This window comes from Pyrgilauda ruficollis, unplaced genomic scaffold, assembly GCF_017590135.1.
Source record: "Pyrgilauda ruficollis isolate IOZ18807 unplaced genomic scaffold, ASM1759013v1 scaffold40, whole genome shotgun sequence".
NCBI classification, from domain to species: Eukaryota; Metazoa; Chordata; class Aves; order Passeriformes; family Passeridae; genus Pyrgilauda; species Pyrgilauda ruficollis.
Window position 1 is genome coordinate 6,837,951 of NW_024525490.1, and position 26,118 is coordinate 6,864,068.

At 35.8% G+C, this 26,118-nt stretch overlaps 1 protein-coding gene across 1 annotated transcript in view; it reads right to left on the minus strand.

Annotated features, from left to right (window-relative positions):
* The window catches only part of EYS (eyes shut homolog), a 610,207-nt gene that overhangs the window by 98,056 nt on the left and 486,033 nt on the right, over nucleotides 1–26,118 (minus strand). The window contains exons 30-31 of the mRNA XM_041477332.1: nucleotides 8,229–8,337; nucleotides 5,185–5,405 (exon numbers count right to left, since the gene is read on the minus strand). Coding sequence (XP_041333266.1) covers nucleotides 5,185–5,405; nucleotides 8,229–8,337 — 330 coding nt within the window. The remainder of the gene's footprint in view (nucleotides 1–5,184; nucleotides 5,406–8,228; nucleotides 8,338–26,118) is intronic.

Genomic DNA, 26,118 nt, shown 5'->3' on the forward strand with positions numbered 1-26,118 from the left:
CAAGTCTCCCAACTAGTCTTCCTATATGTGTAAGCATGAATTATCGAATTATTCTCATCATCATTATCACCATCAACATAATCACAACATCCATTTCTGGAGTTGTAAAATGTGTGCATCTTTGATATTGAGAGATCTGCCTGAAAGGCACACCTTCAAAAGGAAGAGGTTACTTTCTTCATACAAATCAGCACACATAAGTGCATTTGCTGTAATTTCTGAAAAGTTGTGAAGGTAAACAACCCCCATCTGGAAATTTTCTTCATCTGAAGATCAGCTAAGATGAATTTCAATCCCTTTGGTTTATCTTTTTGCAAAACCTGAATATGGTGGTATTTAAAGTGTTAATTCTGAACTTAATATGGATGCTGACTAGGATTTAGGTTGGTAAAAACCCCAAAATAACTGATGTTCTCACTAATATGTTGACTTGAGTCTCCTAGTCTACAAGACGCACATATAAAAAGTTTATTGATATATGATAAATTCTGTTATTTATGACTAGCTGGTAGATTTCTTACCCAAAACCAGCTACAACTAAAGCAGTGAGAGAAAATCCATGAGCAATTCTAAAAAATTGACCTGTCATACTCTTGCTAGTTTTGGAGAGATGCTTCAGTGTTCCTTAGTTTGAAGGAACCTGAGTATTCTAGGGTAGCAATTCTATCTTAGGTCAAAAACACAAAAACCAGATTTTGCAAGCTGGAAGAAAACTGCAGCTCCATGCTAAAAATGTGAGAAAATAATTAACAAAGGCATACAAGCCTATCTTTAGATTCATACTTTCAGGTGAAACCTACCATAACACTCACTTTTGGCTTATGGGCACAAGAAAATATAAATGCATTTTTGGCACATGGCTGGGAAAGGATCACCAGGACTAGCCTTTGAAATAAAAAAGGAGATTAAATAATTTTGAAAAAAACCATTTTAATGTCTCCAAGGTCTACAGTTTAAGGTATTTCTTTTTTCTCTTAAAAAATTCACATTCATAATTACTCTTTCTACTGTTTAATTAATATTCAGGATATATACTAAAAGGATATCACAAAATTTGTTAATTCACTTCATCTGGTCTCCTCAGCATCTACATCATAAGATAGTCTATCACTTAACCAAGTTCAACCATAAAATTATCTTGTACCTATAAGCTATCCTAACTTTGAACTCATTCTCAATTTTTTCTTTTTCTAAAAGACATTCAAAATGTTATCAGATGAACTTTAGAAAAGAGTTTGGATGAAAATTTTCATTTAGTGATCTGTTCTTAAAGGCTAAAGAGGAATTGCATGATTTCCAAGAATGCAGAAAACAGACAATTTCTGAAGTATGTTTTAAAATATGTATTTCTCTATAACTAAAAAGGTACTATTCAAAAGAGACCTACATATCTAGGAAAGTATCTCTTAAATTGTCAGGAGATGAAATTATAAATTTAAATTCCATGTATATTTTTGTTGATTACAGCATACATGGCAGTCGAAATCTGAAGATAAGTGTCTGTCTATTGAAATTTATTGCTAATTGAGTTTGATTTTTCAGTCTTGGTTAATTGATTAACATTAATGGACCCATCTGCTGCATCAATACATGGGGAATAACAACAGTAGGAGTAATCACTGTGAGAATAGTTTAAGACACTGCAAACATGATTGTTTGTGGGAGCAATTAACTTTGAGATTGTATTCTACACTATAAAAGCTAAGCTTGTGTTTGTTTGCATTTTTTGAATCTTTATAAAATTGAAAACAAATGCATTAATCAACTGCTACTAGTGTAGTGGCTGACATAATTGTCAAATCATTGGTGAGGTAATTTTGTGAGTTTATTTCCCACACACAGATGTGTCTTCTTAATTAACACTAAGCTTGGTTTGCAACATCTGGCTCATATGATCAGGGGGCCACACAGAATATTAAGAGCTTCCTAGGTTAATCTTTCCAAACCCATTTTAAATACATCCAAATCCAAGGAGCTTTGAATTCCATAGAACTATGTGGCATCAAACCCTTAAATTTACGGAATAGTTGACATTTTTCCCCCTCTGAAATTAATCTGGAATTCTACCTTAGCATAAAGTTAAAGTGCTGCAAAAGAGCTAGGGAACTTGAAAAAGTGTTTCTTAAAGAAGTAGAACATTTACATAGTTAGATAGTTGTTTTGGTTTTTAATCTTATACATAATGACTATGTAAAAATTAAAAATTTAGATTTCTACTGAAACATTCATCTGGTGCAACATATGTTTAAACATTTTTGGAACCAATGGTTTTTGTTCTATTGTGCAGGCTTTGGCTGGGATAGAATTAATATTGCACACATTAGCTGTCTGGTGTGGGGCTGTGTTTTACATTTGTGCTGAGCGCTGAGTCGATAACACAGTCAAGGCCTTTCTGCTCCTCACCCCACCACACCAGTGCAGAGGCTGGGGCAGCACGAGGAGGTGGAAGGAGACACAGCCAGGACAGCTGACCCCAACTGACCCAAGTGATATCCCAGACCATATGAAATCCTGTTCAGGGTATCAAACAGGGGGTAAGAAAGAGGAAGTGGGGCATGTTTGGGGGTACATAGTCTGCCTTCCCAAGTCATCATTACACATGCTGAAGCATGTTTTTCTGTCACCACTGCCCTGCCTAGACAATTTAGGGCTGTGTCTGGCCCTTTTTTCCCTTTCTGAGCTAGATCCTCATCCCCTGGCTGATGTCCCAGTCCTGCCTCATCATGTCACTACACCCAGAGATATCCCCAAAGCCCGAGATATCCCCAGAGATATCCCCACACCCCAAAGCCCAAAGGCTGGGTCTGTCCTGATGTCCTGCCTGATGCAAAGTCTTGCCCTGACAAATGCCAAGGGAACACCTGATACAACCAGTGACCAGAACACAGGGTCAGATGCACCCTGAAGTTTCATGTCCGAAAACTAGGTGCATTCTAATCCATGTTTTCTTCTAGTAAAATGACAAAGAATTTTTTTTCCTTTCAGATAAATTTATTTTGCATAGTCATTGTAATTAATAGGCTGAACACTACAGTAATATTTTTTTCTCTAATGATGAGAAAAAGCAAGTAAATATATTTTCAGAACAGCTGTAAAAATGTTTCTTAAAAAACACACCTGTCTATACTCAGCAATATGAGTTGACAAACTCGTCTTCCTTAAAAAAACGTGACAGAGATATTTGCTATGCAATACTTCATGGTCTTTCAGAAGCAAACCCACTAACTATAGTTGCCAAGCACCTGAAGCATTAAATGCAATATATAAAAAAAATATAAATAAATATTTTTTTTTCTTTTTTGCCATTAAGCATTGCAATTGAAACACCTGGCAAAAATCTTGTTATGACATCAGATAGTTCCCTCATCACTCTCATGTGTGAATCCCATCAGGTCCCACAGATATATGTCCAGTTGATTTAAAAACTCTCTAACCTGATTCTCATCCACTACGTGTAAATCTTCCTTTCTTCAGACTTTCTCCTAAAGGAGAGGAATAGGATTCCTGGAGCCCAGTTATCCATAAAGACTAATGCAAAACTGGCACTTTAGTCTTTCCTGAATCATTTGTCACCAGAATTTTTCCCCGTTCAGCAGCAAGCCTACATTTTCCTAGGTCTTCCTTTTCCTGTTGATATCCTTGTAGAAGCTTTTGGTTTTGCCCTGCCCGTCCCTGCCAGGACAATTTCCAGATGGGTTTTGGCTTGTTCCATATCTGTGGAGCTGGATTTTTTCTCTGTACTCTGCCCAGATCATCTGGCCATGCTTCTATCTCTTGCATACTTCCTGTTAATGTTTGAGTTTTGTCAGAAGCATCTTATTAATCTATTCAGGCTTGCTGACAGTTGATTTCCTGCTTATTGGATTGAATAAGTCTTGGGTTTGGAGAAGGTGATCCCTGAAAATCAGTTGGCTGTTGTAGAAAATCGTGAAAAACTGTGCTACTGCACAGCCACTTATCCCTGGTTTGCACATGCCCAGCCTTCCATGACGCCTCTGGGCAGAAGAGAAGTGGCCTATTTCGAAAAAAAAAACATTTCTGAAAAGGGCCCAGGCCAGCAGCTAGAAAGCAGAAAGGCAGGAAATAAATCCAATCCTCATGAATTATTCAGGACACAAATTCAAACGAAACAGTATTCCATAATGGCAGCTGACAGGCCAAGCAGTAGAACGGCAGAGATGCAGTAAAGACCAACAGAGAAAAAACAGATTCATTATTCCAAAGTACACACTCCGTTTCATCAGACTGGTAGGCAAATTGTGTGTTTTCATAAAACTGCCTTGCTTTCATTTGTGGTCTAGTCAAACAAGACTTAGAGATCATAGACCTGTTTTGTGTTCTTTGTGTGTTCACATCAATCAAGAGGCAGAGAAGTCCCTCAAAAATTTGTTCAAGGTCTCTTCAATCTAAGAAGGACACAGTGGCCTAGAACATCAAAAGAACTTTAAACTGTTCTATTCAGCATTTGCCTGGAAGTACAATTTTTTAAAAATTTGGCAGCTACTTCATAAATTCTATCATTTCTAAACAGAAATGTGTTTCTAAATGCTGAGTTCCTTAGATAATGATCAAGTTGCTATGGCTTAAAAAGTTACTGTGCTCCTACTGAACCATCATTCAACTGAACCAGCATCATCTGTTCTTTTAACTCATGTATTTTTCAGACTCCATTTCCTCTTTCAGCATGACACACCTTATCTTTCAAAGGTTCTTTGACAATATCTTTTCACATATGCTGAAGTGAACAAGAAAGTCACTTGTTAGTCTTTCCATAGCATGATGATGAACATTTGCACCCAGGAACACACCATGAAGATGTGTGAGGGTACACCACTGAGTAAGATGTGGAGTTGTTAGGAAACAGAATGACCTCTTATGTGCCTTCTGTCCAAATTGTCTATAGAAAAGTTCAGATGTAGTCTTGTAGCAGTACTGATCTAGTTGGTTGCAAAGGAATTCTGGCTTCAACAAGATATATATCCTGTGTGGACAACATCATTATATTTCATATCACTTTTCATGCAAGAAAGTAAAGTGTAACATCTCTCTGGCTGGCATGAAGATGCCACATTTTCTACTTGAAATTATCAGGACAAAAGATTGGTGATTATTTCATTACAGAGAAAATTGTAGTAATTTTTCATCAAGAATGAATGATAAAATGGGTAAAGAAATACCTCTTACCTAGTGCAGGTTCCACCATTGTGACATGGATGATAATCGCATATTGGAACATTGCAGTTCTCAACATTCCTTCCTTCAAGAGCCTCATCTATGAGGAACAACTCTTTGTGGTTAACTTGAAAATCCCTAATGCATCCTTTATAGCCATATATCTGCCCAGCACATCGATGAACCTCCTCATGAACAGGAACCTTTCCAAGGAAGATTGATCCAAAGTTGATCTGCAGAAACAAGAAGAGATTCATCAGAAAAAATGTGATTTGTGATATTATTGTAAACAATGAAAGAATAATAGATACTGATAAAGGAAATAATCATTACTTGAAGATGGCCAAGAACTCTGACACTTTCTGAAGCGATTCTTTTAAAAAATGTTGTTCTCTTTTTTTTTTTTTTTAATAATAATCCTTATAAAGAGGGTGGTTTAATGTGTGTTCTTATTTTCAAATATACAAGAAAACATACATCCCTTGATACACAAATTGGAATTCCCAGCCTTAATCACAGTGAACATGGTAAGTTTTTTACATAGATTCCCTCATCCTATATGATGAGTTGTGTATTCATGGCTGGAGTTTGGTGCAGGAACACATGAGAAGCTGTAGACTTGAAGACAATTCCTTTAGGACCTGGGATTTAAGGGATCCCAAGATACAGGGAATACAAAAAAATATTTTAGTTTTTTTAATGAGTCACAGAAAATAGGCTGCTATACTGAAGCCCAAGGGGAAAACAAAAAGGAACCTTTCACACTTCCAAAAGCCTAGAACATCCTTATAGAGGTGCAAAGAAACAACCACAAATTGTTCACACAGGGTCTGAACAAATCATATTAGTGCTCACTATGGTAATTCGTCTGTTGCCTGACTTAGAATTCAATCCCTTAATCATCACTTATAAATGATCTGTGGTTTATTTAACACTGAATTCTACTCCTCAAGCTAATTCCTGACTTTCTGGAATTCTGACATGGGGCTCCGTCATTCCTAAGTTCATTTGCTAAGTGTCTGCCAATTCTTGGGAATTGAAAAAAATTGTACTTGTATCACACAGTGATGCATTTATTTGTACAATACTATTAGTCCAGAAGGAGGGTGACACCTAGCCCTTTCAAGTCAAGCAGGAATAAACCAATGGAATTACAAATTGTCACAGCATATGTAAAACATGTGAGGGGGTAACTTATAGAGAAGAGGCCCTTCACTATCATATTCAGACACGTGTAAAGAATTAGAAACAGGAGGAAAACATCCCATTTATTTATCTGGAATTCACACATCCATATGATTTTTGATTTGCTGTTTCCACTATTACTTTTGTCAATCCTGGAGCTATGTTGCTGACAATTTCAAGTGAAATTTTGTGATACAATGAATGTGAATGCCAGATATTCTTCTACTTAGCATCTTTCATTCTGAAGGGAAAAACACCTACTTATTTTAGAGCATGGATAAAATTAAATCAGATTTTTCATACCAAAGGAATTCAAAGACATTGGCTCTGCACTTGTTGAATTCATTTCAGATCACTTGACTTTATCCCCTTTCAAACAAAGCTATGAAACACCACAGTGATAGACAAGATTTGTAAGTAGTGTTTGCAAACATTTTCTCTCTGCTTGTGAATCTCTTTCAAGAATTAAGCAAAGCATTGGACTGCATGATAAATTGTCTGTGATTAAGAACAATGTTTTTAACACTCCACTGGCAACACCATCTCCTTTATTATTTGGCTTATTTTACAAAAGCACTAACCTTGAGGGCAGATCCAGTGTATCACAGAACAACTTGAGTAGGCTTTGCTCAGTTTCTAACATCACTGGATTTTATCGTAATGTATTTGGTGTTCAAGCTCATGTTACTACATCATAATACACATTCTTTCTATAAAGGTCCTGTTCTGAATTTAACTGACTTAACCAGAATATATTTTAAGGAGGCGCAAAGAAAGAATTTCTGTAAGTCTTGTTAATAACATAAAAGGTTCAATATAGCATTATATCAATAACTTATGTAATACTAATGTTTAACTTTTCAAATACTAATTTGAAAATATCTTTCTTCACTTTTACCCTGAGTAGTGAAAAGGATTATCTTGGGCAATAATGGGAAGATATTCATTAGACCTCTTAGTGATAAGAAATGTCTTTTTGTTCTTTCTTTGATTGTGTACTTTGTAAATAGAGGTTCTTGGAGATTAGGAGCAGATTTGTAAAATGTAATAGCTAGTCGTGAGGATTTGACATTCATCATACATACCACACAAGGGAAGAAATTCTGTTACAAACCAGCAGTGCATACTGTGAGATGCACATCAAGATTAGCATCTCTACAAATAACTGACCTGTCTTCTAGTGAACAAACTTATAAAGCAAGCCATCAATCACAGTTCAAAATCTTGTCTAAAAACATTTAAAAATGCTTCATGCAGAAATAATCTTGCGATGAGAGAATGCATAACAAAGGCAATAAAAAGAAGACAAAGAATAACTGAAAAATTCAAGATTTGAGAAAGCTGGCCTCTTGTCCATTCAGAATGAATCTTCTGATACCAGTTTCAAAATGGAGACAGATATTTTCACAATACTATTCAGAAGCCAAGTCCCAGCAAAAATACTGACACCAAATTAAATCACTGATGATTCATAGCTGTCCTCCACTAGACAGTGTAGCTTGCAACTAGAAAGTAACTAGAATTACTGCTTAATAATATCTGAATTTTTTCTAATAACCCCTTGGCCTTGGGTAAATGAGACTGCTAATATACTTTTTTAAACTCTCATAGCATCCATGTCCTTTTTATGGACTTTGTGCAGCAGGAAGAGAGGCTTCAGAGTCAAATAAATGAAGAAATTAATGGATGGATGTGTTGTGGTTGCTGGATGTGAAAAGACCTATTAGAAAGAATGATATTTGAAGAGGAATTATATTTCCTCCTTTAGAAGAAGTAAGAATATACCTATTCTCCATTGAAAATAACTGTAGCGCATATGCTGAAGAAATGTTCAAAGCAAATAGCTATTTTTTGATGTTTTGGAGACTCACCCGAGATGCTCGATGTGAGAAGGAAAGTCTGTGCTGTACAGGGGGGTTTCCATCTGCAGCCACTTCAATCATGCAGTAACCTTCAGGACTGCCCGCAGGCAACATGTAGCTGTAAGGAAACAGAAGATCCCATTGCTGCTTATACTGTTGGTCACGGAGTATTCAAACCTCACACGGCAAAGGTAAGGTGTAAGAGATATTCATACTTCCATAAAGTATGAAAATCTTTGGACACTACTAATTGCAGTTTCATGGCTATTAAATTACTCAAGAGACAAAAGATGCAAGTTTTGTCCACTAATGTCCCTCTTCTGTTTGCCTTCTTGCTATTCTTGACTAGTATTTCAAATATGTACAGAGAAAAGAAGAAAAAAAAACTTTAAAGTGGGTATTGATAAATTTTAAGTGCTAATTGTAGTTGACATACAGTCTCCCTAGTACAGAGGACTGTTGGACAAGTGACATCAATGTTGAATGATGCTGAACAGCTGAGGTTGAAATTTCTTTTTCCTGACCTACAGAGGGAACAGAAATGGAATAAGAGATGAAAGGCTGCATACCTCTGAGCAGAAAAATTACACTGTGATGCAGTTATCACTACTAGGAAAGTGTGTTAGTGCAAACTCTGGTATTGAGCCTTAGAGATAAAGAAGAATGTGAGGTTAAGGGAATTTGTGAAGTAAATACTAGTGAACATTCAATAAAACACTAAGAATTGCAGCCAAGTCACCATAATGAGGCTGCCGGGGTATGGCTTCTAAAAACAACTTTACATTTTTATGCAATATTTCACAAATGCTACACTACCAACTTTAAAAAAGTTTCTGAAAAAAATTAGTTCATTTATATGGACTACCAAATTTTCCATTTATTTTAGCTGAATAAATGGTAAAGGACAGTAATAGAAATCCCAGATATTGTTTTTTGTTGGGATAGATGAATTTTTGTGTTATGCCATACACATATGAAAGAGTTAAAATATTTTAAAGCCCATTACGATCTGTACATTAAAAGCATTACTAATAATAGAAATTACTTCAGCATTGATAAGGACAAATTTAGTCCTGGAGAAAACATATCAAGATGTACCATAGTCTTAAATGGTACCTTTTTATATATCACCACCTGGTTGCTTGTATGCAGCTGCCATGGCGTGTTTTATTTCAGGTTATGCCTTGAGTTTTTTGTCTCTGCTTCTGTTTCTAAAGTCTTACTTTTTCATCCTTCTCTCTGTAGATTCATTATGAAATTTAGAGTCTCAGTTTTCACCTCTGAAGTTGCTGGGAACATTGCATTGACATAAATGGATATAGTATTGTATAGTATGGGCCCCTAATGAATATTTATCAATTCACTGCAGTGATTTCTGAGTGGGTAGCACAAAATCATTGCATTTACTCACTCACCTTTATAGCCAGAACATCCACATCAGCGGCTGATCCTTACTTATTAATAAATCCCACCTTTCCAATGGTCATATCACTGCTAGTTCACAGCTAAATCAGTCAATACTAATTCATTGACTTTTCACTGTACTCCAATGCATGGGGTTGAAATGTGCTAAATTATTTCTACCTTGTAAGCATGCAACAAATTTCTTGTTTTTGAATCTTTCTTGAAAAGTCTGAGATATTTGAATGGCATTTTTTATTATCACCTTCTGAAATGTGATCTACACCCCTAAACTACTCAAATGATTTTGGAAAATATTCACTTTTTAGTTATAATCTTAGGCTAAAAAGAGTAATGTTTTTTAGGTATTTTGAATTGCATTCCTTCTTGAAAAGTCTAAAGTTAGCATAATATTTTGATTTTAAATATAGGGAGCCAGAAACAGTGCCTGCTGATTTGAAGACCATGTGATTTGCAGAATTTCATTATAAATAATGAATTCAGTAAACAGAAGTTTCTCCTTAGTAAACAATGGATATATTGACAGATAGTTGGTGATTTCCTTTCAGGTACTTGAAATAAAGACAGTTTTTGAGAAAATGCTTCCACTGTTGTGTTTTCCAACCAATTCTTGAAATATAAAATATTCTTTGAATTTGATTTATTATTCCTACTCATATTTAAGTTGCTGGGAATTATCTCAGCATGTCAGAGTGTATAAAGATAACTTTCTTAGACAATAGAAAATCAGGTCATTTAAGATTCTCTCTTGAGGGAAACAAACTCACAGCCTTTCCTTGATGCACTCTGCTCTGAGTGGGTACTGTAGTAGAGACCTGACACTCTTACAGCAAAGCCCACCCTCTGCCCCTGCCTTGTTCCTGATTTTCAGAAAGATTTCTGAAGTCTGCATGCTTCTTTTTCTAAATAACCTATTATAGCACATGTTACAATGGTCCAGTCCACAAAGAATGAAAGTTTAAGTGAAGTGGCAAAATTAATTAAGAAGAATGCTCATCTAAAGAAAAATAAAAGAACAATGAGGTCTGTGTCAGTGGGACCATCTTCAAGCAATTAGCCAGCCATTCAGCATTGTAAACTTCCATTGCAAATGCCTGGTGTGCACACATTCTCACTGTTTTGTACAGATAATTTATATTATTTTTGTCCTTTACTGAGGAAAAAAGTGGAAGATTAAATATAGGTACAACTAAAATAAGTCTTAAAGACTGCTTGATACTGAAATGTTCTTTATTTTAGGAATTTTTAAACAGCACCTTATTATACAGTGATTTTGATCATTAGATCTTAACTTCACAAAGGACATAGAGGTGCTTTGCTTTTTCTCTAACATGCAGCAATGAAATCTCAAAGAGCAGAGCAGATTTGTTTGATGTCAGCCAATAGATTTGTGACTGAGTCATGAGAATAAAACCACAGGCTACAAGCAGAAACCTACTGCCCTGTATTCTGGAGTGCATGTTTGGAATGCACTCTGTGCTATTTCTTCAGCATTTGTTTCTTTGTAAAGATTTCCAGTGAATTAATACTTGACATTTTTCTCTGGCTTGTCATAGTAGGGAAAACCTGTCATTTGAAATGTGAACAAAATGGATATTTTTCATGCTTATGTTACCACAAAATTAGGACTGTTTGAATTTGCTAGATTACTTAAATATGCCTAGAATCGCTTTTAGAAAGAGACAGACCATGGAAAATAATAGTCCAAAAGACAGATTTCTTAGAATATTATAAACATTTGAAAAAAATGGCAATTAAACCATAAATGCTGTCTCAGTCTTTATCAATAGCATTAAACCCAGAAAGAGCTACAACATGGACACATGTAAAATATAATCATATTATTTTTTTAAAACAATGATGGGAAAAAGAAGGGACTTGAAATATTCTGTCATAGAAATTACTTGAACTAAAATAACATTAGTGTTGCTCTATAACCTGGTTATAGTTTTCTTATAATCTATGTTTAAATCTATCTTAATCTTGCAACTGAATAAATACAGTTGTATTATTTCATGCACCTCACAGAAGATTGAAATCCATTAGAAAACAGAAAATGAAACTGATGATTTATTCTCTTGACATTTTTTCTTTATTTTTCTAATTAACCTCGTATTATGAGATACTGACCTCACATTAAGAACACCTGAGTTGAAAGTGGCTAATCACTGACATCTTTAAATTTTGAAGTATTTTTCAGTGGTGCTTTTTTACTCGTTGAGATGCTGAAGGCATTTCAGTCCATCTGCCTTGCATGTCAGTGGCATATTCTGGCTGCACTTAAAGCCAGCATATTTTTCCCTCCAGAGACAGTGACAGGAGAGAATGCAACACGATTCCTATTGCAGGATAATTTTGTCAGGCTGCAAAATTGTGATTCATTCGTATCACACTCATAATGATGTAAAAAGGATTCACAGGGAGGTAAAGAATTGGGTGTGTGAGAAGTAGTTACAGGAAATGTGTATGTGTGCAGGATATATGGGCAAGGTTATGCACAGTAATCTTAACAGGTCTGGAGCCATGTGAAGCCCAGCCTGTTCCTGGAGATGCTAAGATATAGGCCTGATGAATTCAAATATTTATTTCCACAAATTCGAAATGAGAAGATGTTCAGTCTTCTTATTTGCTCTAGGCTTAGAAAATCATGATTTTTTTTCATAGTTGCTGTGGATTTTATATAAAAGTTAAAAGTTAAGAACAAGAATTACAAAGGATTTACTATTTTTTTACTAAAGACTCATGAACTTCAACAGGTACAAAACAGTAGTCATAGACTGTGTCATTAATAGTTGCATGTTGATTAATTATGTGCATGAACACTGGATTTCTAACAAAGCGCAATGTGTACCTCACACACCCATGACACAGATCTGGATATTAGGTATTGGGTCTGGAACTGGTAGTCAAATAAATCCTCTTAAGCTACCTAAGATTGGGGCACCTCTAAATCTGGTATGATCTTGCTCAAGTAAATGTTTTAATTTAAATTATCATAGATTTCTCCGGTTGGAAATAAAATCATACTTTTTTCCTTTCTAGCTAGTCACCAGGTGGCACTAAAGGAGCGCAGTAGAAAGCGTGAATGCAAAATCCCTATTAATGTCTCTTCTAATAATTGGAAAGTCTGACTTAAGCTCTAATTGATAGCATGATTGCTTCAGCTTCCAGTTATATCAAGGGAAACACAGTAAAGTATCTTAAACTGATTACATATTTGACAATAGGGATGAGAATAGGTCCAGAGACTGGAACTTCTGGAAGACTTTTAACTGCTTTCATGCATTATAACTATGCAATGTAATCATGTAAAGATGGTGCATTCATGGTTATGTAAACATACTTAAGAAGGTTTAGTTTATAGCAATTGTATTTTCTATATAATGCTGAACGTGCAGCCGTATTTCTAAAAGATTAAGGAGAAGTATAGCAAAATTAAATTGTCATATCAGCAGATATAAATAACCCCAGGCATTATAAAGAGAACCTTTGTTTTTATCCAAGCTAAATAATCACGGTAAGAGTGTTTCTGAATAAAGACCTCACACTGCTAGCAAAGCAGGGTTTATGGTCTTCTGAAAAATTATTAGAAACTAGCTACACCACTGTCCATTTTATAATGCCACAATTGGAGGACTACAATTAGAACTACTTGCTATTTTTCTCCCTACAATGTGAAAAATGCTAGCCCAGCTTAACAGTTCAACATAGGAAAAAAATCCCCCCAAAAATCCCTTTACTAAAAAAGTATTGATATTGAAGACATAAAATAAAAGGGTCCTGCAAAACACTGAAATAGTGCCTTCATTTATACCCTTGATTCACCAGAGCAGTTGTCAAGGGAACACCTAACCAACTGTCAAGTATTACAGGTGATTTTTCGAGAATGGTGATTTTACTTTTGACTGAGCATATCCAATTCACAAGCGTGAAAATATGTATTGTGCCTTGCAGTTTTAATAATCTCTTCATACTTTTCCAAAATTCTTGCACTTACTACCTTTTATCCCCTTAAAATATATTTCTAAAAATTCCATTATTTTAAAAACCACACCTTCATTTCCCAAAAATTAACTTTAGCATACTTCTTCTATGGAAGTGTTGTCATGTCTCTTTATCATCTTCTATTTCAGTAAGGTCAAATTCTGGTATTTCTTACCAGCTTCAATTGCAACCCTCAGAAGTGACAATTATAAAAATGAATGCTGCATTTTATGTCTGACATTTTATTTGAAATCAATGAAACATATTTCATAACCTCCAGCAATTCAACATCAATTCTCAGGTTTTCTAGTTGCTGCAAACCGACCAAATAGTAAAAGTGTACAGAGGGAGAAAGAGAAAAGGAGACCAAGGAGAAGAGTACATGAAAACAAGGAAGATGGAAAACCCCAAATTACTTTGACTCCTGAAGCGTCTTGCAGGAGTCCCTTGATGGCTCTTTCTTTAGGAAAAATAAAACAAACCACATAAAAAAAAGAGGTGTGTGAACTTTGGGAACACATTAGTGAATGATAAACTTCCAGCTGACCCTGGACTTGTTTGAAATTTGCTGCTCCAGCTGTATGTACATAAATCTCTGGTCCGCAATGGGACTCATCCCAGAGTACTGAAAGATGTGGCCAGTGACATCACAGGGACATCATTCTGGGAATTATTGTAAAGCATCTGAAAAACAACACCCTCGCTGGACACAGATAGAATGGGTTCATGAGGAGAAAGTTTTGCTTAACCAACTTAATCTCCTTTCAGCACTAGGTCAGCCACCAAGAAAAAAGAGTAGATGTGTGCATTTGGATTATAGCAAAGTTTTCAGTATTATTTCCCAGAGTATCCTCCTGGATAAAATGTACAGAGCACAGAGAAATCCACAACACATTGGCTCAGAGAGGTGTTAAATGGGGTGGCATCAGGCTGGCACCCAGGTGCCAGTGGGCTGCTCAGGGCTCAGTTTTAGGGCCAGTATTCTTCAGTGTTTTTATAAAAGATCTCGACACAGAAATTAAATACACATTAAAGTGAATTTGCTGACGACACTAAACTCAGGGGAGCTGTGGACCTCTTCTGGGGCAGAAAGGCTTTACAGAGGGATCTGGTTAGACCAGAGAGCTGGGCAAGCACCAACCATATGAAATTTAACAAGAGCAAGTGCCAGCGTCTTCACCTGGAATTGTTGTTATATATACAAACTGGGGTTTGAGAGGGTGGAGAACCACTCTGTATGAGAGAAATCTCAGGGTTTGAGGTCATGGCAAGTCGAATACGAGCCACCAGTGTACTCTGGCAGCCAAAGGGGACAGCTTGGCATGCATTAGGCACAATATCATGAGTCAGCTGAGGGAAGTGATTGTCTCACTCTACCCTGTAGTGGAGCAGACGCATTTCAAGTACTGCATGCAGTTTTGAGGGGTCTCAGTAAAAGAGGGATGTAAAGTTATTACAGTGTGCTCAAAGGAGACTGACTAAGGTGGTGAAAGGCCTCGATGGCAAGACTTAAAAGGAGTGTCTGAGGTCACTTGGTTTGTTCATCTTGGAGAAAAGAAAGCTGAGGAGTGATCTCATTCTCAAGGGGAGCAGTGTAAGGGAGATCCTGCTCTCTCTCTGGTGACCAGCAACAGGACACGAGAAAATAGAATGAGCTGAGCTGCATCAAGTGAAGTTCAGATAGAACATCAGAAAAAGTTACTCTACTGAGAGGGTGGTCAGGTACTGGAATAGGTTCCCCAGGAGAGTGGTCATGGCACCAGAGTGTCAGAGTTTGAGCATCTGGATGACGCTCTTAAGTGTGTAGTTTAATTTTTAGTAGTTTTGTAAGGAGCAGGGAGCTGGAATCAATAATCCTTAGGGGGCCCTTCCAATCTGAGAATGTCAAACAATATGTTTTTATCATAGAATCATAGATTCATAGATTGAATTGGGTTGGAAGTGACCTTACAGATCACCTAAATCCAACCTCTCTGCCATGGCCCTTCCAGTAGACCAGGCTGCTCAAAACCCCATTCAACCTGGCCTTGAACACTTCTACAGATGGGGCATCCATGAATTGTCTGGGCATCCTCTTCCAGTGGCTCACCACAGTCATAGTGAAGAATTTTTACCTTGTATCTAATCTACACCTGCCCTCTTTCAGACTGAAACCATTCCCCATTGTCCTGTCACTCACTACATGTGTTTATAAAAAAGAACCTCTTTTCTCTTTTTGCTATGGGGGAAGAATTGAAGAAAATAAGGAAAACAAATACCCTTTACCTTCTCAAATACTACTTACTTTGCACAGAAGATGCAATTTCTTTGCTTAATGTTGGTATACAGGTTTTTTTTGTACATTATACAGAATCTAAAAAAAAAAAAACCAACCCAATGTTTTTGTATAAGCATGTTAGTAGCTGAAAATGGTAATACCTACATTAGGTGAAACAGATACTGTTTATGTTAGGTTCTACTTAGCTTGGTTTATGCTTCATTTACTCCAGCTCTGCTAGTCCAACAGTTAAGTTTATGATCCTTTAGTAGACTGACTAATGGGACTCTTTCTAATGCATATATTGCCAAGCATACTACAGGCAGCATACACCCAAGGATCATTTATTTCAATGGAGTGCTTTCTTCAACATATATATTTTATGAATCATGACTTTAAAGATATGTGTTCCCAGAAAGGATCTTTAAAGGAAAGTATAAATTCTGCCTTTAATAATACCTTTGAAATTCCATTTACTTCATGGGGACTTCACTGGTGTAAACACAATACATCACTGTGCTGTGACAACCATCACTGTGCTGTGACAACCATCACCGTACTGTGACATCTCCATTTCACATATGCAAGAATGGGAATAACATAAAGATTCTGGAATAATTAGTGTTAACATTTAGGCAGAGTTTTGAAGTTACAACAAAATTGAACTTTTATTACAATCATTACCATAGTCATTATTGCTGTTCATGATCATGACAGTATTGAAAGAACAGATTGTTACAAAATTGATCCTGGCAGAATGCACCAAGTCCTACAAAAATCTTGTGCTCTAATCTGAGTTTCAGGACAAGAAGTTTGTATATAGAAGAATAAAGAATATATACTGTACTTGTATTTATGTCTGTTGGATCATAAGGCTTCATGGTGCGTATTGTGAGCTTTTTTGTCTGTTAGATGAGTTCATTGAGATTTCACTGCTGATAAACATTCTGTGTTTCTAAACCCATTAATCCACCTTCAAGACTGAATACTGTTGCTTTCTCCTGCTTCTGACTGCATTGCCTCTGGTTCATCTACCAACTGGGTATTTGTTGCACATGAACAAGGCTGTTTAATTTTTGTTATAGCTACCTTTACCTTCTCTTTGAGTCTACATTATATCAAAGAGAAAGACTTCTACTCTTCTATTCTTTGACGCTATAGAGATGAATACTCCTTAGGGAAGGTGCTTGTGGTCTTTTACACAGCTCATTCTTATCATGTAATCTGGCTTCTCTAATTCACTGATTTTTAATATAGATGTAATTGCATTCAAGGAATTTTATTAAAAAATTAGATAATGTCAGAAAAGAAAGTTGGCCTTCCTCTTTCAGTAAAAAGTCTCCAGCTAAAGCTTATGCAACAGCTAGTACAAAATATGTAAGACATGAAAATTCAACTATAATCTTCACTGAAAGAATGTGCTGGTGTGAAAATAGAAAACACTTTTTATGAAGAGTCACAAGATAATAAGTTTTGGACAGTTCTTCCCTTAAATGGAGATGGAATAATTTCATCAAACAAAATGTCTATGCTAACCTATTACCTCAAAAGTCATATGCCTTTGTCTTCCAGAAATGGGAAAAGTTGTCTAGGGGTAATAGGTAATACGGGAGTTAATTTAGATAAAGCCAAAACAGTCTCAAGTGCAATGATGCAATATGACACTGATGAAGACTGGAAAAAGTTGGAAGACTTCCGCTAAATAATAAATAAAATTTGACTGCATAAAACATATGAATGCTAATTAAAAGAGTACCCTAAAAAAGTACCAACTCAGAGGTCTTTTAGTCTTAAGCAAAATGTGACCACTATCAAACCATTCTGACCACTGTCAGGCATTTCCTTCTTTCTAAGTACAAGATCACTTGTAGGTAGAGTGATTTTGAACACACTGAAAAAGATCATGTGTTTGGATCATGTTTCTGTTTAAGAAAACATTAATATCAGTAGAAGCAGAGTATAACTTCACATGAGAAATATTCAATATTACCACTTGGTGAGCAAATAAACACTCTTGTAAGCCTGGCAAAATGTGAAAAAACCTGTCTGCACTGTTCCTTTGGTATCACATCTTAAAACTATTTTTATGCCATTTATCTACCTACCAGGTAACTAAATCTCATGGATATGAATAGATTGCGAAAATAAAGAGAAACAAGAGAAGAGTTTCTGCACATTTAGAAGCAATGGTCTCATGTGAAGTGACTATGAGATACAAAGTTTGAAGAAAGTACACATATACAAATACTACTGTCAACAACCAATGTTTAAAAATTTTTCTTATGTGTACACAACTTATGTATGCATAATTTGTGCTTTTTAGAATGGTTAAACCAGAACAAAGAGAAGAATAAAGGGAAATAACATATCCAAACCACCATATTTTGGGGGGTGGGGTGTGGGGGGGTGGTAAGTTCCCCTCAAGACATTAAGAAAAAGGTAAAATCATACAAATGCTGAGGGTTCAATTATCCTAACACCTCACCAAGAAAATACCACAAAAACCATTGGAAAAGTGCTTGAAGAGAGACATAGCAGCTAATCCTCACATTATGTCTCCTTCCCCTAGGAGGGCTATCACCCCCCACAGCAGAGAGACTCTTCTGGAGCTAGCAACAGCTTGGTATTGCACTGGAGCATAGGAATTAATTATTATGTTTAACCATCTTCAGATACAGTCTTCCATCTATTGTCTTACATAAGTCTGATCCTATGAATGAAAATTAGGAAGCCACTTGACATGTGAACAAAGCTCCATCAATGCAGTGCTGTACAGATAATTGCAATACTACAATGATCTCCTGTTGAGGGTCTTTTCTTACCTATTACAGACAGAAGAAATACAATGATCAGTAACATATATTACTTCTCCCAGGCAGCACTAATTAATTTTCTTTTGCATACTCTGATGATCTAAAATGAACTGTTTCCTCACCTCTACATAGAAAACTATGAGAAAAATAGGTTAAGCAATGTGGTTAATGAGAACGTGATTCTTCAATTTGAACACCAAGAGAGGGAACAATTTATATACTAGTACAGGAAATCCTGGGTAGACTGGAGAATAAAGACTTACTATTGCCAACTAGTGCAAACCCTGAGGTAGTGACAGGCATATTTATTAATACTCAGGACCAAGAGACATCCTGCTGTATTTCAGTTTTACACATATAAATATCAACTGAAAAAAAAAAAAAAAAAAAGAAAGTATTTTCTTTCAGACTCTTTAAGGCTCATGTCTTCTAATGTAACCTTAAGCCTTTAGATTTTGGAGCTACTGTCACATTTCTCTAATTATGACTTAGGCAAAATTTATGTGTCAGCTTCTCACAGTGACATTCCAACAGCTTGTTCTTGGTCCCTTCTGGTGACATTCTCAGAAACATCTCAGTAGGAAAAAAGAAATAGTCAGAACACTTAATCTCTCTTATAATTCACAACTGCTGAAACAACTATATCCTCTGCTCAACTCTTCTATAATGGACTATGAATGCCTAATTCAGTTGAACCACATTAATATCAGCTGTAAAAATGGCAAGAGAAAGTGAGTCAGGGCCTACATAGCTAAAGGTAACTTCTTAAAACAGGACAATTATTTCTCCACTGTATTGCTTAAGAATAGAATGTACAAACACATTATTGCCAAATAAAAGTTTTCTATTTATGACAAGAATTATCACTAACATTTTATTTGTGTTAAGCATTACTTATGCTGTCACAAGCAAAGGGCCATGGACGCTGCAGAGAAGGGTAATGCACCATTTGTAACCCAGATAAAACTGGAAATAAATAACTGATCTTTCATATTAAGCCATAACACCAGTTAAGAGAGTTATCCCTTTATGTCTAATCTTCACCAACCTTCTGTCTCTCCATTTGACACCACCAGCAAGAAAGATGGTAAGGCCTTGTCATCATAATCCCTTCAGGCCCTCTTCAGTACAGGTAAGAATAACTGATTTTTGGAGAAATGAGAGGCATCATTGCTAGAAGTGCTGGTCACGTTACAAATCTTTTTTCACAAAGCATGAACAACTTACCTGAAGTCAATAATACGAGGCAGAAACATTAAATAACACTCCCACTTACCAGACTTATGATTTATTGATTTGTGAAGCCTAATGGTCACAGAATGTAACCAGTTCATTGCATTTAAAAAAACATAGGTTTTTGACAGATACTTATTGCTTTGAACACATAAAGGAACAGAACAGAGCAGACTTCTGATTTCAGAATACATTCATAAATACAGAATTGCACAGAACTTGAAGCTTACTGTTGTCATCTGAACTGATTAAAGTTCTGTACTCATCTTTATCTGGACCAGACTCATTAAGTGTTTTGTTGCAGTCTGCTTTTGATAACACATGTGCTGTGTTTTCCCCCATCAGAACAAAAGCATGAGCTTTAGAACTGCTCTGGCAAAGAAATTAAGAATCTCATAATAATTTAATGTGTATTTTGTACTTGAACCTATCTAAATCAAAGCATCCAACATGAACAGCTAAGAAGATTTTACTAAGCTATAACCAACTATTTTTAAAGAAAAAAGAGACTGCTTTAAGGTGGTGCATTTGTACACATTTTAGCTGCAGTCTTAAACATACATGAGTGTACAGGATGCTTATTGCCTATTTGAATATCAAAAGGCATAATATAGTTTATAATGCCATTTGGATATGCTTCAGCAGAACCTACCTAAATATCCAGATGTATATTTCCTAGTGTATTAGAAATGTCTCTCCTACTGTTTTTGTTCCCTTTGTTTAGTGATATATTTGAGCTGAAATGTATTATTTGAAAAATAAATACTGCACAAGATTCGTGAATATAAACTGCAAAAAAGAAAAGCAAGGTAAATATAATACATTTACTTTGTAGATGTAAATATGTATTCACAGACCATGTTTTAGGAAATTTTTTGTTTTTTTAAACAAAATAGATTACTTTCATCAGATTGTAGAAACAAAAAGTATGAGGTGTTCATGGAAAAAAAGCAATCTTCTATGATGTGAAGTGGGCCGCATTTCTTCATGGATAGTCAAAATCTTACATAGGCCTTTCAAGAAGATTAAATTTTATGAATATAAGTCATTAAGGAAATTGTGGATGTGTACATACACAGCACCACAATGCCTGTTGCTGTGTATGTAAAATCTGGTTTTGCTTACAGATGAGGTTCTTTATTTCTTGGTTTTGATGCCCAGTTTTCCACTTAATATATTATAAATGCAACTACACACATATTGCATTTGGAAATGTTAGAAATTATTTCACCACAAAACTACTGTGTGATTAACTATTTCATTTCAGAGAGCTGCCTGGTTGCATTAACCATGTAGATACTTTAGGTCAAGATTGAAGCACTGAAAAATGTATCAATTTATCAGAATTAACATTTCTAACTGACAAAAATTAACTTTAGATTAAGTGTCTCTAATTAGCAACAAATTAAATAATGCAAAACTGGGGTTTACCAGTTACCAGTTATATTATCTTCTTTATAGTGTTAGCCCTAATGAAAAGCATTTTAAATCAGTATTTGCAGAGTGGGAATCCCTGCAAACTGAGGCAAACCCTAGGAGGTTGTGCTGGAAGATTCTTTTCTTCTGAAGGAGCCAGTGAAAAACTTCATTATTTCCCTGGCTCACACTGAGCACTAAGGGATGCCATGGGAAACTGACTACCAGACAGACAATGCAATGCTCACCAAGAAATTTTTTACCTACTTAGCTGATCTTGATATGAGGGTGTTAGGAGAGCCTTGAAAGGAGTGTTCTATCTGAATGGCAGTGTATTTGAGGAAAGAGCTTTACCTATCCAACATAAGTTATTTTTAGAAATTATTTTAGTCTTCATCTATGTACCTCAGAATCCTGTGATCAATAATGAATTAAATAATAAAAAGATCTCTGTAAATCTTGTATCACAGGGAAGGACCTGATGGAGATGAACAGATTTGCCCAAGATGTTGTCTGTAGAATGCCAAATATGTCAGGTAATGAGTGCAGCTTCTGTGAGTGTCATGCTTTTATTGACCTGATGTGAAGTTCCTAGAAATTAGGATGAATTAATCTAAACAGAAATTGATTTTAAAGAACATACCCATTGCACTTATTAAATTGCAGCAGTCTAATAGTTGCCTGTTTTCAGTCAATATTAAGTGCTTTGCTTAATGATGAACCTGGAAAACTTCGCCTGCTATGCATCTGCCTCTCATTTGTGTGCCAGAGGAAGACAGCTGGCAGGAAGATTGGGTGAGCAGGATTAGGTCAGCTAATTCTATCACTGTTTACATTAAACAACTATTGCACTGTTTTTTACAAATTAAAAAACAAAAATCAAAACAAAAACAAAAATAAAAAACAAATAACCCCCAAAACAAAAACAAAAACAAAAGCAAAACAAAAAACAACCCAAAACCAAAACAAAACCAAGCAAACAAACAAAACAAAAACTCAAACCAAACCAAACAAGCAAGTAAACAAACAAAACCCCCAACCAAAATAGGCTACTGTTTGGTCAGGAAGGAAAAAAAAAAACATATACCTCTGGCTGACATATGAAAAGCAGGATACTTGCTGATTATTCAACTATAATATGTGCTGCACATAATTAGATAAGCAGAATAAATTGTGTGGAGAATCAGTTATGGAAAATCTACTTCACAAGTACTTACTTTTTTTATTTTCCCTGTCTTCCTTTTATCATCCTTTCTTATTCAGAAAGGGTTGAGGGAGCAAGGGAAGTTCTATGTTTGCCCTCTATTGTCAGTGCTGAATATTGATGCAACAGCTTGGGCAGGTAAGGAAGAAACAGACCTTATTTGGCTTGAATCACATGCAAACTACATTGACATAAAAAGAGAGCATTATTATTTCTAGAGGGAAAACTGAAATGGAAAGAGGAAAAAGCTTATTAAGCAAAGTTTTAATTCTAATCTTTGATCAACTGAACATTTTGGAATCTTCTATACATGATAATGATTTAAGACACAGTATTTTTTACAGGAGATGTTCTTTGGAGCCCATAGAAAACCATCCCCAGCTATCTAGGATTAAAACGAGCTGACATGTAAAGTATTTCAACAACTCAATATGCAGTTTGGAAGACTAAAATATCTGAAATTTTGTCTGCTTTTTGTTTAAAGGTATGCAATGAGATTTTGAAAGTATAGAATATGTACATTAAGTTTTCCCTGTTATTAGGCAATGTAATTTATTTCATCATCTGAAGATGCAGCAGTACCTTGCCATGAAAGTTGTAGGTCACAAAATGTTAATTCATGTTTAGTCCAAGAACTTGTGTAAGGTGAGATGAGATATATACTAGCTTCTTGCAGCTCATCTTGAATTTAAACTGAACAATTCTGTGCTGCTTCATTTCCCACTCAATCTAGCTGTAAATGTTTTGGCCCTTTGGTAGTCTGTACTCAGTCCTCAACCTTTGGTGTACTTAACTGTCTTCCTGTTCATAACTGAGAAAAATGGCAGCAGATTTTGAGTAGTTTAAAAAGTACAAAAGGAAAAAACACAAAACATCATAGCAAGTGAGAGCAAAAACACAAGTTTAGCATTCACTACTATAATAGTACATGACCAAGGAGATAAAAGTTACCAAAAAATCTCACAACCTTGCAGCCAACTTGTCAGAAAACATGATCAGCTGTAATAACAATTGTATGGACAAATCACTTAATTACTTTAAATCACAAAGCAAGGATATGAACTAATTCTTACAGTGTTGGATGAATTGAATAATGTTGGTCTTCTACACATTAACTCCTCAGAGTAAGAATGAGAGGAATTTCCAAGATCTTGGCCTCTCTTTGCATCCAACTGACACAGTTGCTTGAGTGGTAAAATATTTCATATTTAATCTACTGTTAATAAGGGGCAGTTTTATTCAATATGAAACTGTGCTGCTGCCAAAAGAATGGTGCCCAATTGAAGATATTGTTCAGGGAGTGTAACTAGTGATCTGACCTGACTAAAAAAAAAAACAACCAAATCCCTCAAAAGATAATTTTGTCGTCAGATAAGCAGAATTTCTACGGCAGTTCACAACAAATCAAACCAAGTTAATCACTCTTCTGTTTAATTTCCTGCTTAGTAAGACTGACATTATCTTCATGAACAAAGAGGGCTTTAATAAGAGATATTCATTCCAAAAGCTGTAAGATGCTGACCAGTGTAAAACTCACAAGAAAATAAAACATCACAGATGTATATTGTCTGAAAATACCTTATGTGAAATGTAATATATGCAATAATAGAGCGCCATTTACTATTCCATATGAATGAATGTTCTTGTATTAGAAGGTGTGAATACCTTAATACGATAGGATTACTTTTTAGCATTCCGAGACTCTTTGCAATTTTAATATAGACAAAGGAAATGGCCATACTGAGAGCATTTCTTTATTATTAAATAGAGAATTTCACAATTATTAAATATGGGGCTTTTGTTCTGGCAAAACAGAAAAGAAAGGAAGAAAAAAAACCCCAAAAATGAAACCCAAAAACTTTCTGGTTGAAATTTGAAGGTTCAAGTGTTTAAAAGGAACCAGATGAAATTATATGGACCTTAGAAAGCATTCATATCTCCTGGAGACTGAGTACTTAGCAAGGCCAACAATACCACATCAACCTCGGTTCATCACCACACTGAGTTCTAAAACTGAAAACCACAGATATACATTTGGCATAGGCTGCTGCTGAGATTGTCTGCATCGAGCAATCAGCAAACTCCACTCACGTGTTAACTCGAGCCTTTTTTTCCTCACATATCCCCACCTTAAATTTCCAGAAAAAACTGCTTGTGTTCCGACTTCTCCACATAAGAATTGAAGAAATGTCTTTGAAAAAACAGCAACAGAAAAGTGCCAGATTCACTACCTCCATGAAATACATTAAGAAATCTTGAAAGATTACAGGTTTAAGTATTTGATTGAAATAAATCCATTAAAACAAAGCAATGTGTTCATTTCTTCTGTTAAAAGTGAAGTAAAAACTCAGTCTGAATAATCAATACCTTCCTGTTTGGCTGGTTGAGGATGAGTACCCTTCAGCCAAGGAGAATATTGGTCAGAGCATACCTCGGCTTATGCCAGGCACAGACTGGTGTTCAGTTTTGTGTTGTTCACAACATTTGCTGTTGAGCAAAACTTATACCTGCCCCAGAAGGCAGGCAAGCATAATCCTGTTATTTTCCAGATGGATGAACAAAAGAGGTTGTAGAAGATTGTTTCTGACAGTGTTGGGAACAAAACCCAGGGGCCAAACCACATGTCAGATTTACATAAAATGTATTCAAATCAAGAGAAAATGTATTTTCTGAAGGTGTTTTGAACGGCTGCCGAGTAATTTAGTAGCAACACAGCATGCTGCACTGTAGCTCTCACATTCACATCTTTCATTACTATTGGTCTGCTAGGTGCTGCCAGCTCTGACAAGACAATGTGAACTGTAGGGGGGATAAAACAATTTCTGTGACGATGTATAGATCCCTAGCTCCTGGTGCTCTCACTAAAGCCCCTCAGTGCAGCAGAAGTCACAGCCACCGTTGCTACAAGCAGCAGAGCAGTGCTGCAAATTGCATGGAAGCTGCAGAAGAAAAACCACAGGGACACGTATCCCAAGGCACAGGTGTGAGTCGGTGCCATACAAACACCATTTGCCCAAACAGGGAAATGTACAGCAAACATGTGATACTGCGCTTGAGCAAAGCCTCCAGAAAAAGCAGTCCACAACTGGAAGAATAATTTTTTTAATGTACTCCAAACCTCCAACAGTTACATGCCTTTTTAATGTAGTTCATTTGAAGTGTGAGCTCAAAAGCAGATTTGGCATTATAAAATGTTTTGCTATATTATATCAAAGCACAGAAAATCTGTTTACAAACGATTGAAACAGTTACTTTATCTGGAAATACTCTCTAATGCAGCAGATATTTTTCACACCTCTGGAAAGGCCATAGCACCAGCAATGTGAGACAATAATTACTCTTCTATGTTCACTGTATGCTAGCACTTACTTATGACTACAAGAATTCTCCAACGTACTCATATTTACATTCTGTTGAACAACAGAATACAGCCTTATCCAACACAAAACAGCGCTACCTATAATTCAAAAGAATTAAAAACCAGAAGAATTCAAAATAATTAAAAAACAGAAGAGGTCACATATCTGTTACAAAATTTTGCCTGCACAATTACACATGGAAGGAATGCAG